This window comes from Lepidochelys olivacea (assembly GCF_965140295.1).
Source record: "Lepidochelys olivacea isolate rLepOli2 genome assembly, chromosome: 7".
NCBI lineage: Eukaryota > Metazoa > Chordata > Testudines > Cheloniidae > Lepidochelys > Lepidochelys olivacea.
Window position 1 is genome coordinate 69,075,618 of NC_140417.1, and position 11,690 is coordinate 69,087,307.

General features: G+C 44.6%; 1 protein-coding gene across 2 annotated transcripts; it reads left to right on the forward strand.

Annotated features, from left to right (window-relative positions):
• The first annotated feature begins 107 nt into the window (after window positions 1-107).
• Window positions 108-11,475, forward strand: LOC311524290 (DPY30 domain-containing protein 1-like). 2 transcript variants are annotated; one of them, XM_084635234.1, is made up of 4 exons: window positions 108-511; window positions 1,671-1,853; window positions 1,967-2,089; window positions 6,750-6,858. In XM_084635234.1, the coding sequence occupies exons 2-4, from the start codon at window positions 1,707-1,709 to the stop codon at window positions 6,855-6,857; spliced, it is 378 nt and encodes a 125-aa protein (XP_084491360.1). In that variant the 5' UTR covers window positions 108-511; window positions 1,671-1,706; the 3' UTR covers window position 6,858. The 2 variants fall into 2 exon arrangements, 1 of the variants encoding a protein (XP_084491360.1); XR_014712518.1 differs by lacking the exons at window positions 1,671-1,853; window positions 1,967-2,089 and adding an exon at window positions 11,463-11,475.
• Window positions 11,476-11,690: the final 215 nt, after the last annotated feature.

Consider the following 11,690-nt stretch of genomic DNA (forward strand, 5'->3'; position numbering starts at 1 on the left):
AGCCGCAGAGAGCACCCCCCAGCGCGCGCGGAGTGGGAGGGGCGGGCTCGGGAGCGTCCCGTCGCTAGGCAGCCGCCCGGTGACCCAGGCGGTAGGATTGGTGGTGGGGCTGGTGTTGGGGGCTGTCACGTGAGTACGGTGGCGGGGTTAACCCCGTCGGGGCTGGGCGTTGGCAGAACATCGGCTTGGCCTGGGGGCAGTTCGCCTTGGAGAGCCGGACACGGTGGGATCCCGGCGTGTGCGCCGGAGCGGGGGCGCAGGGTCCTGCCCCTCTCGGCGAAGACTGCGGCCCCGGCGCGCTGAGGGATGCGGGGAGTAGTGCCCGGCTCTGCGGGACGCGACCGCGCTCCGCCCACCCCTGGGCGGCGGCGGCATCGCAGCGGGCGTCTGGTGGGGTCAGCCCCGGGCACGCAGCCTGGGGCGGGAGTGATAGTGGGGCTCCAGCGTGCAGCCCGGCTCGGGAGCCTGTCACCCTGCGGTCAAAGGACTGTCCCGTCCCCTACACCTGGGGGTGAGTGACTGATCTTTACACAAGAGAAACCTCTGCTACTCTCACTCGTGTAATACCAGCAGCGTGCCACCTCCCTGGCTGCTCATTGCGGTAGCTACCCATGGGGAAGGTAAAGAGCCCCTGGTCTGTTCCTGGAGAGGACAGAATAACCCCAGTAACCTGGACAGGAGGGGCTCTCACTCAAGCAGACTCCGGTGTACAAGACTTACTCCTGGTGGAATTCTACAACAAAAAATTAAAAAGTCTGTGCACAGTGTTTTAAAATTCTGCATATTTTATTTGTCAAAATAACACCATATAATCACACCAGTTTCAATTAGTTTAGGTCATTTATTTCAAAATAGCTGTCAGCAGGTATGTCTGTAACAATACAGACATGAAAAAAGATTCAGGAAATGTTTTTTTGACAAATAGATTCCTTACTAGGTGTATTAATACAGATCTCTGTGTAATAATTCATTTAAACTACAATACAGAACAATATTTCCTGCACCCTTCAAAAGCAAAAGCTTGGGGGAGTCAGGGGTAATGGAGGAGCTGAGGGAGAGGGAAGTGAATTGCTGGGAAGGAGCCTGGGTGTGAACTTGGAGGGTTGTGGGAATGGGTGGGAAATGAGGGTATGGGTAGGAAAAGTATGGAATAGGTTTTTTGTGGGACGGGAAGGATTGTTAGGGAGCTACCCCCCTCCAGACCCTGGTTGACCTCTAGCATCTCTCATTCAGTCAGGCACTTCTGCCCCGTCCCAATGTGTTCCTGCACTCCCAGTCCACATGAGTCCCTCCTGTAGAAGTGCAATACAGGGACTTTCACCTCTAGAGAACCAAGCTGGTAGTAACCGAAAGTGTTTACCAGCAGATGTCTTTTCAATAGGTTATGTGAAGTGAGTTGCTGGTATCAGTATAGTGTTGTTCATCTCACAAAACCAACAGCTCAGTTGCCACCTTTCTTAGCTGTGACATCCAAGAATGTATTGGCCATTAAGGCTGAATTACTCCTTTACTACCAGAAATTGTTCCCCATGTCAAGGTTGAGATGTATCACCAAGGAGAGATTTGCATGACCACCAATGTCTCTAAGGTGCCACAAGTCCTCCTTTTCTTTTTATGAAACCTTTTGTTAGTGCACATGTTCTCACTCAATAATGTCTGAAACATTTCAGTTAATATACTGGTGCAGCGCTTGGTAGAAGATAAGAATGGATACAGAGTACCTCAAGAAATGCATAGGAAAATGCTTAACTGAAGGACTTGCAGAGGTGGCAGAGCATCGGCCAGCAGACCCAATTAATTATCTGGCATACTGGCTTTACAAATACAAGAAAAATTTAAATAAAGAAGAAGAGGTGAATTTCCTTCCATTTTAAAAAAATCTTTTTTGACATTTAATCCCAATATGGCTGATTTTAGTTTCCATATTTTGTCATTGGTCAATGTCATAATTTTTCTGCAACACTAGAGGAAGGTAGAGAGGGCCCAGCTGATAAAAGATCATGCAAAGGCCCTGATAGAACTGGAAGTGGTACAAAAACTGAAAGCAGAAGAGCTCCTGATCAAGCAGAAAACTGAAGCACATTATCAGGTCTGGCAGAATTTAATCTTGTGTACTACATTTTAAAACTGAAATCTTATTATCTTTACATGCTTTTGAAAATTGAATATTAATAAAATTATTTTATATTTTAATCTAATAATGCAATAGTTTTAATCTAAAATGAGGTTTTTTACATTAAAAAATTAATCCTCACAATACTCCTGTAATTAGAATAGATAGGTAAATCATTTGTATCCCCATATTACAGATAAAAGAAAAGGAATTCTCACAGTGTCTCCAACTACCTGGCTAAATGGGAAATTTAGATTATAATCCAACAACTCATGAAAAAAACACACCCCTGACCGACATAAATTTCACCAACAAAAGCACTGATGTGAACAGCATAGAGGGGCTACATGAGAGGCCTTATAGCGGCATAGCCACAGCAGTACAGCTGTACCGCTGTAAGGTCTGTAGTGTAGACATAGCCTGAGCGGTGACTTGGTGACGGTATTAGAGAGACAAGGTGGGTGAAGTAATATCTATTATTAGACCATCTTCTGTTGGTGAGAGAGACAAGCTTTCGAGCTTACACAGAGCTCTTCTTCAGGTCTCTTGATTACAGTATGTAAGCACCTTCGCAGGGAGAAGGGTACTAAAGGACTCTTTGATCTAGTGGAGACAGGCATAACAAGAACCAGTGGCTGGAAACTGAACCCAAATGAAAAATTAGGCACACATTTTTAACAATGAAGATGATTCACCACTGAAACAACCTACAGGGAGATAATGGATTTTCCATTTCTTGATGTCTTCAGATCAAGATTGGATGCCTTTCTGGAAGGTATACTGTAGTCAAACACAAGTTACTGGGTTCAATACAGGAACAACTGGGTGAAATTTAATGGCCAGTGATACACAGGAGATCAGACTAGATGATCTAATGGTCCCTTCTGGCCTCCAAGTGTTATGAATATGACTTAAGAGGTCTAACCAAAACTGCTTTAATTGCTGGCAGCAGCCTTTGGTTAGTCTTCTCTAGGGCAGTGCTTATCAACCTTTTTTGGGCTCAGGACCCGTTTGTAACTGTTTATGGCTGGGATCTCAAACTCAAATCACCATGAGGGCCACGTGAGGACTAGTACATTGGCCAGACGGCCACATCACTGAAACCTTTTCATACAACAATACAAAAGTATAGTCAAAAATGAAAAAATGAAGAGTAATATAGCATGCTATTAAAAGTCAATGTATTAACTTTTTTTAAATCCTGAATCTTTTTTTTTTAAATCCTGAATCTCAGGATTTTATATATGGTCAATATTTAAAAAAAAAACATCATAAAACAACAACTGGAAGACCTTTATAGCCTATAGGATTTCTATTTAAGTATGTACAATAAAGTACCTGAATTTGAAGGTATCTTATTTAACATGCTGAAGTTAAGCCAATGAATAAATTTAAGTTCAATTAATAAAAATCTTAGTATGTTTGCAGACAATTCACAAAGAGGAAGAAGGCTGTAATGACTGAATAGTTCACCCAACTCTGCTGTCAAACAAGCACCTTCTCCTGTTATAATGGTAGCATAAATGTTGCTCCCTCTACCCCGGCCCTGCCCTCACTCCACCCCTTCCATAAGGCCTCGCCCCTGCCCCACCTCTTCCCACCCTTCCCCACCCCCATTCCAACCCCTTCCCCAAAGTTCCTACCCCAACTCCGTCCCCTTCCTGCCCCTATTCCAACCTCTTCCCCAAATCCCTGCCCCAACCCCACCTCTTCTCCGCCTCCTACCCTGAGCGCGGCATCCCCACTCCTCCCTCATCCCTCCTGGAAAGTTCTAAGTGCTGCCAAACAGTTGTTTGGCAGCAGGAAGTGCTGGGAGGTTGGCGGAGGAGCAGGGATGCAGCACGCTGGGGGGAGGGAGGAGGCGGGGGAGGGGAGCTTGGTTGCCGGTGGGTGCAGAGCATCCACTAATTTTTCCCCCTGGGTGCTCCAGCCCTGGAGCACCCAGGGAGTTCGCACCTATGATGGGCCGCAGGAAATAACTCCGCGGCCGCTGCATGTTTGAGACCCCTGGTTTATGGCCTGTCACAACCTAGGAAATAGTCTGGGGGTGGAGGCCCTGGGGTAGTTTTGGTTGGGTTCTGCCCCCTTGGGGCGGGGTAGAGTGGTCCTGCCAGCACTCACCCCACAGTGGCAGCTCCTGCAGCTCCTGTGCTGTGGGGCTGGCTAGGCTTGGCTTTTGGCTCTGGCCATTGCAACGTCCAGGATTGTAGCACTGCTCTGGTTTGGCTTCGCCCACCTGACTAGACCAAATTTGTGTGAGTTGTGAACTGGCCCATGGGTTTGCAGTGCCACTCGCTCAAATTTGACCTACCCAGACTCCCGTCATCATGACGGCTGAGCCAAGCCTGAGTTGCACTGGGACCCCGGAGGTTGCAGTGCTTGCAGCAGAGAGACAAGCCCAGCCAGCCGCATGGGCCAGGAGCCACGGGAAGCGCCACACTACCCTCTGCAACATTCTGGTGACCCAATTTTAGGTCCTGATCCACGGGTTGAGAAACCCTGCTCTGGGGCAGTGTGATAGGGTCTGCGGAGGGCCAGGTGATCTAGTGGGTGTGAGATAACCAGGATACAATCTAAACGAACGAGTAGATGTGTCACCCCTGCCCTCTAACCTGGGGAGCCCTTTACAGGGCATTGCTGCTATGGCTTCCAGTCAAGACTGCTCACAAACACCCTCTAGCATGTAAGTTAATCTGAGCTATCTCTAAAAAAGAACAGGAGGACTTGTGGCACCTTAGAGACTAACCAATTTATTTGAGCATAAGCTTCCGTGAGCTACAGCTCACTGCTACTCTGAAACCTGAGCTATCTCTGTGTGCACCTGAATTATACTGCAGGGTGACCCTCTCCCACTCCCAGATTTTTCCCCAGAAAGGTAGGGTCTTGTACTGCCCAGCTCTATCCTGGACAAAACAAGCTCGTATATAAAGTCTGTCATTTTATTAATAGAACTGATATGCACTAATCTTGTTATCTCAAATGGAGTTACAAGAAAAATACAGATAAAACACAACTATTGCCTAACTTAGCAAGCCACGTTAAATTCAAAGCAAAGTTTTTCTCACCACATGTTCTCAAAAGTCTTACTGGCCAAACTCCTTAGACCAGGATCCCTTGTTCCATGTAATGACTGCTTCCATTGTTCCTACTCATACTGTGAATCGACTGGGGAGAGGGAGCAAGAGAGAGAGAGAAGGAGGAGAAAGGGAGCCTGGGGGTGTCAGTCCAGTTCCTTACCTGTGTGTATGGGCTTAGCTTTGCCTCAGGGTTTCAGTGTCCTTGCCCTCTTTTTACAGGGAGTGAAGGCGGTGGAGAATGAGGCTTATACACTCCTGCAGCAGGGGCACTTGATAAGGGAGCCCAGGTCCTTCAATTCCACCAGGCTCTGACTCAGTCAGTGTCTGGCCCTCGGAGTTACCAGCTGGGTCACTTCCTACCATCTGTCTCTCCCCATCGTTCCAAGTACAATATAAGATAACAAAAGGGAAAAAAAGACCTTCAACCCCAACGAGGCTCTGTCCCCTTCCTCCCCGGGAGACTTCTTCAAGACCCTTGTTCAGGAGCCCCCAGGAAAGGTCTGACTTCCTCCCCAATCTAAGTTGGGTTGCTCCCTTTTAAGCTTCCTCCCCAGCCAGGACATGCTGGTCTGGAGAAATGGGGCTACCTAGGCCCAGTATTGTCCTTTAACCCCCTTTGAGCCCAGTGTGGGGTTTGTGCATCCCATCAGAGGCTCCCAAAGTCATGACGATTGGTGGAGTTGAACCAGAGTTAGCCATGGCAGGAAATTCCCCAATGCAGATGAGACTCCAGGGGCTGGCTCTCCATGACTTGCGTGGCATCTCACAACCAGCAACATGAGTGAAGTTGGACATTGCAGAAATGAAGAAAAGAAGTGTGAGCTACTGGGAGATAATGTGCTGAATGTCCTACTTAGCCTGCCAGTTTGAAGTTCTCAGCACTAAGGGCTGGTCTACACTACACAGTTAGGTCGACAGAAGGGAGCCTTATGTCGACCTAATTATGTCAGTGTCTACACTACAGCCTTTCTCCTACCAATGTAAGTGCCCTACTGCACCGACATAATAACTCCACCTCCACGAGAGGCGTAAGGCTTATGGTGGTGTAGTTAGAGTGACACAGCATCTGTGTAGACAGTGTCCCTCACATCGGCTGTCTTGTCAATTTTGCGGCTTCTGCCATGAAATTGACAAGAAAGCCAGGCAGCTAGATCCCAGCTACCCCCTCCCGGTCCCTGCTGGGAGCCGGGGCGAGAAGGGAAGCCAGCTTCAGACTCCACTCCCATATGTGAGCCAAGGTGAGAAGACTGAGCTCCTCTTCCCCGCCCCACCCAGCCTCCCCCTGGTGAGGATATGCACCACTGACCCAAGGAGAGTGGTGTGGACATGCATCACCACAGTAATTACTGTGGTGGCTGTAAGTCAACCTAATATAGGTCGACTTAGATTTGTAATGGAGACATACCCTTACTGTTAAAGAATTTAGAAAAATATTCTGTATAGGGCTAATCCTGCTCCCACTGCAGTCAATGGCAAAACCTCATTGGGAAAGAGATGAGGCATGTAGTCTGTCTGTTTCTCTTTTTGTTTGTTTGAATCAAATGTAACTTTTATCATAGAAGATCATTATTGAACAGTATCCAAGAAAGATGACAGCAGAACTGATCAACAAGTCTGGAACCCCTAATTTGGCAACGGTTGCAGAGGTTGATGAGACTGTTATTTAGAGTAAGTATTATACCTAACAATACAAATAATGTCTAAACAGTTTTTCTCACCACATGTTCTCAACAGTCTTACTGGCTCCATTCATAGGTACTACAGTTAATGTTCCTTAGTACTTTGCCTCCTTTAGTCCATGATTACGTGACACACTTTGAAAAAGTGGGTTGACATACACCACTAGACAAGCACCAATCTTTAATCAAATATAAGAATGACTTCAGCAACCTCTTTTTTATGTAGATAATTTTGTGTTTTAGATATAACATGATTTGTCCGTAAAAATGTTTTTCTATAAAACAAGAAAACGTATGGCTACAAACAAGTAAAAAGACAGTCAACTTTTAATCTGCCTGGGAAACAATATGCTGGAAATGTGCTGCTTTTTTCAGTTTAGTTAAGGAATAGAATGTATCATAGTTTTGTTATTTGTGGGACTTACATTATGAGCCAGTTTAAAGAATGAAAATGTTCCTGGAAGAATTTTAATGTAAGAAAACCCAGCTAAACTTGAGTAAAAGCCATGTATTTAACAAAAAAAATCACAAAGGTAATTTAAGTTTTGCAGCCAAATGTCTGAGTGTCTTTTTAAGTAATGTTGTGCCATAGCCTGATTAAAGCTAGAAATTTCCAAAGTAAGGTAGTCTGACTCTATTTCCTTGTCTGGGGTGGCCAACCTGTGGCTCCGGAGCCACATGCGGCTCTTCAGAAGTTAATGTGTGGCTCCTTGTCTAGGCACCGACTCTGGGGCTGGAACTACAGGCGCCAACTTTCCAATGTGCCAAGGGGTGCCCACTGCTCAACCCCTGGCTCTGCCACAGGCCCTGCCCCCACTCCACCCCTTCCCGTCCCCTCCCCTGAGCCGGCCTTGCTCTCGCTCCTCCCTGCCAAACAGCCTCCTGCATGCCACGAAACAGCTGATCGGGAGGTGCGGGGAGGGAGGAGGCGGTGCTGATTGGTGGGGCTGCCAGTGGGTGGGAGGCACTGGGAGCAGGGGGTTGGGAGCGGAATTGGGGCTGCTGACTTATTACTGTGGCTCTTTGGCAATGTACATTGGTAAATTCTAGCTCCTTCTCAGGCTCAAATTGACCACCCCTGTCCTTATCTATTAATTCCCTAGCTCACATTCATACACACACCTGAACCTTGTCACTGCAGTGCAGGCTCTTTGTGAACATCAATAGTTCTGTTGCAGGTGGAGGGCTGATGATATGCCTTTTTAAACAGGAGCGATACCTTATGAGTGTAACAAAATTGTAGTTTGAAGCAGACACCCTAGCATGAAACATATAGCAAAAATCATCAACACCTGGGACCGTGGACTAATCTCTTAAGTCACTGTCATGGATGGTATCTACACTCACAGATATATGTCTCTAGTTGGTGGTGGGAAGAAGTTAGGGGAGGGAAAACCTGACCTTAAATAGAATCGGTACACCTTCATCCAAAAAAAGGGAATATGCATTCAAAAAGCACACAGCCATACAAGAGTGGGAAAACATGGGATTAAAATCAAATTCTATATTGCCAAATGAAGAATAGTCATGGTTTTTGATTGCGTGGACAATATTATATGAATAGAAAAGAAACTGGGTAAATATACTGCATACTGACAGAATAAACTCATGTACACTGATTGGCTGTGAACTAGAGTTCCTTGTGCAACAAAATTTACCTGTTGGGGTCATGAAGATACCTCTCCAGAGTGTATCAGAAATTAAGGAAGCAAATAAGATGCTTGGTGTGTTTTTAAAAAGCAACAAACTGTTCTAGCTTAATGTTAACCTCTGCAATTCACTGTCACAAGAAGTTCCTACTCCTATCTAGTCAGAGAAGCTGCTTGAGTCCCATTAGCCTGCTGACATCAGAAGCATTTCCTGTTTCCATCTTTAAAGGGAGATGGATAGTTACAATGAAAATAAGTGGAGAAAATCTTGGATTTAAAAGAGAATTGTGCAAAATTCATTCTTTTCCTCCTCTCTGAAAACAAAAGCGACCTAGTTATTCTTTGGGTTTTTCTTTTTCTTTGCTGTCTCACTCTGAAATATTTACAGGAGCATTACATATATGTTATGTTTAAATCGTAAACTCATTAAGTTTTAATTTCAGCACATGAATGAAAACTTTATTTTAAAAAGTTTAAAGGAAAGTGCTGAGAATAACAAATTTCTTGTTATACTTGTTATGAAACAATAAGTTGTAGTATTAGATAAAAGCCTAGAAGATGAAGGCAAAAGGATGGTAATATTGGTGCCCTGGGAAACGGGTATATGGCTAGTGGGTGAAATCACTTGTCATTGGCTATTGAAGAGAGATCAGTGGGTGAAGTTATAAACTATTAGGTAGAGGGGGACTTGGTTTGCTAAAATTCAGAAATGTCAGATGTCCTGTCCACATTTTAAAAACATGGCTAAACAAAGCTATCTGGCTAGCTCAACTTTCTTTGTCTTCACAATGTTGAATTCATGAGGTAATTCTTTCTCTTGTTAACTGGAAAATGGAATAGCTGATATTTAATACTGTAAATGAGTGATTTACGTTTATTGATTTCCAAACATCATTTATCTGACTCAACATACCTAATATGAAAGAAAGACAAGGTGTGTGAGGTAATATCTTTTATTGGACCAATAGTTGGTGAGAGAGACATGCTTTCGAGCCACAGAGAAGTCTTCTTCAGGTCTGGGGGCAGGTGTACATTTAAAGCACTGCACTGGCGCAGCTGCAGTGTTTATTACTAAATGAAGATGCTCCTATGCTGACAGGAGAGTGAGTCAGCATAGTTAATCCATTTCCACAAGAGGAGATGGCTATGTTGATGGGAGAAGCCCTCCTGCTGACACAGTGCTGTGTACAACAGGGGACAGGTCGGTATAACTACATTGCTCAGGAGTGTGGATTTTTCACCCCCCAGAGCGACGTAGTTATACCAGTATAAGTGTGTAGTGTAAACATGGCTTGGCAAAGGTACTCTCAGCAGGCAAGTCTACACTACAAAATTAAGTCGACCTAAGTTAGGTCAATGTACAGCCACTGCCATAATTAAATTGCTTTTGCATGTCCACACTACACTCCTTCTTACAGCGGTGCGCATTCTCACCAGAAGCCCTTATACCTACTTAACTGTCAGCATGGGGCACTGTGGGACAGCTTCTGAAAGGCAGCAACAGTTGATGTAAGCAACAGTGTCTACACTGACACAGGATTGACCTGTCGACCTAAGCGTTATGTCTGTTAGGGAGGTGGAGTTAAGTCAGTGTAGTAGGTGAGTTACATCAGTGGGAGCTACATTTTAATGTAGATGCTTACAGAGATAGGTTGACCTAACTCTATAGTGTAAACCAGGCCAGAGTCACAGCACAATTGCAAGGTGGAATAGATAGTTTATCGTAGGTAGTTAGCACATAATGTACGGGACCATTCTAGAGTGGCCAATTAACACCTCTGCAGTCATAGGATAAAAAGAGGGGTTTAATGGGTTACAGATTGTTGTACTAAGCCATAGATCCAGTGTCTCTATTCAGACCATGATTTTTAGTGTCTCGCAGAGTTATGAATTTAAGCTTCCTGCCTTATCTTTTGAAAGTGTTGTGCAGGTTTCCTTTGAGGACTGATAGGTCAGAAAGAGAGAGATCGCTTTGTGAAAAGTGTTTACCCACAGGTGATAGGGTGTTTTTTCTTATAATTTTCCTTTGTGAGTTCATTTGAGAGCATAGTGTTTTTCTGGTTTCACCCACATAGTTGCTATTGGGGCATTCTGTGCACTGGATGAGGTTTACCATGTTGTGATAGGCATATGTAGAATCCATGGATCTTCAAAGGCGTGTTGTGTCGGGTGTTGACCATTGTAGCAGTGGAGATATGTCCACAGGTTTTGCATCCGTTGTGCTGGCAGGGTCTGGTGCCACTTTGAGTTGGTGTGTTCTTGTCTCTGGGGAGCTAGCTCCTGATAAGCTTGAAGAGCTTGGGGGTTGTTTGGAAGCCAGAAGTGGAGGCTCAGAAAAGATTTCTTTCAGGATGGGTTGTAGCTGTTTGAGGTTACCCCAGTATGGATTCCAGTGTGGTTTGACAGGTGACAACTAGATGTGTGGTCAGAGGGGGTTTTATTTCTGTATTGAAGCATGTTTTCTTGGGGTATTTTGGTGGCCTGTTACATAATGTGATCTTTGTTTGGTGATGGCAGGTTTAAATGTGTTAAGGTGTATATTCTGGACTTACTCCTCACAGGTATCTGAATGCCTGGCTGCAGGTAACAGATTTCTTGATGCATATAATATGAAAGAAGTAGTTAGAAAAATAAAGACACAATGGACTGAGGAAATAAACAAATAATTGTTACAAAGTTAAATATAAGCATTATCAAGAGTTAAGTAAGTTAAGTTACTTAAGCATTATCAAGAGTTAAGTAAGTCCAAGAGTTAAGGACTGCTAAAAATCACTGAAAAAGGAGAATCAATGAATAAACAGCAATCCTGCCTTTTTGATATTATACATCATTCTTTATTTGTGGAAATAAATATTACAAAACAGATAATAATATGATTTGATTATTTTGCCAAAAGTGTATTTGTTTTTGATTGTACACAAAAATTCATTCTTTTCATACATAGAAAGAAAGAAAGGAGAAGGTTGTCGACATTTTGGCAGATGGTAAAGCTGTGGAAACAAACCAGGAACCATCAAAGGACAAACCTGACAGGAAAGACGGCTCAGTACATGAATGAGAATGAGCTGAATGAATCACTAACAGGACATCTCATGAGGGAGCTTCAAATGAGAACACTGCAAGCAAAGATCCCATAAAGCTTTCTGAAATGTCTGGTAGAACACAGCAAACC

Excerpts from the sequence above, each read along its gene's own strand:
- LOC311524290 (XM_084635234.1), top strand. The coding sequence starts at position 1,707 with ATGGATACAGAGTACCTCAAGAAATGCATAGGAAAATGCTTAACTGAA. Across the intron at positions 1,854-1,966 it reads ATTTAAATAAAGAAGAAGAG|AGGAAGGTAGAGAGGGCCCA; the intron begins GTGAATTTCCTT and ends CTGCAACACTAG. Across the intron at positions 2,090-6,749 it reads AAACTGAAGCACATTATCAG|AAGATCATTATTGAACAGTA; the intron begins GTCTGGCAGAAT and ends CTTTTATCATAG.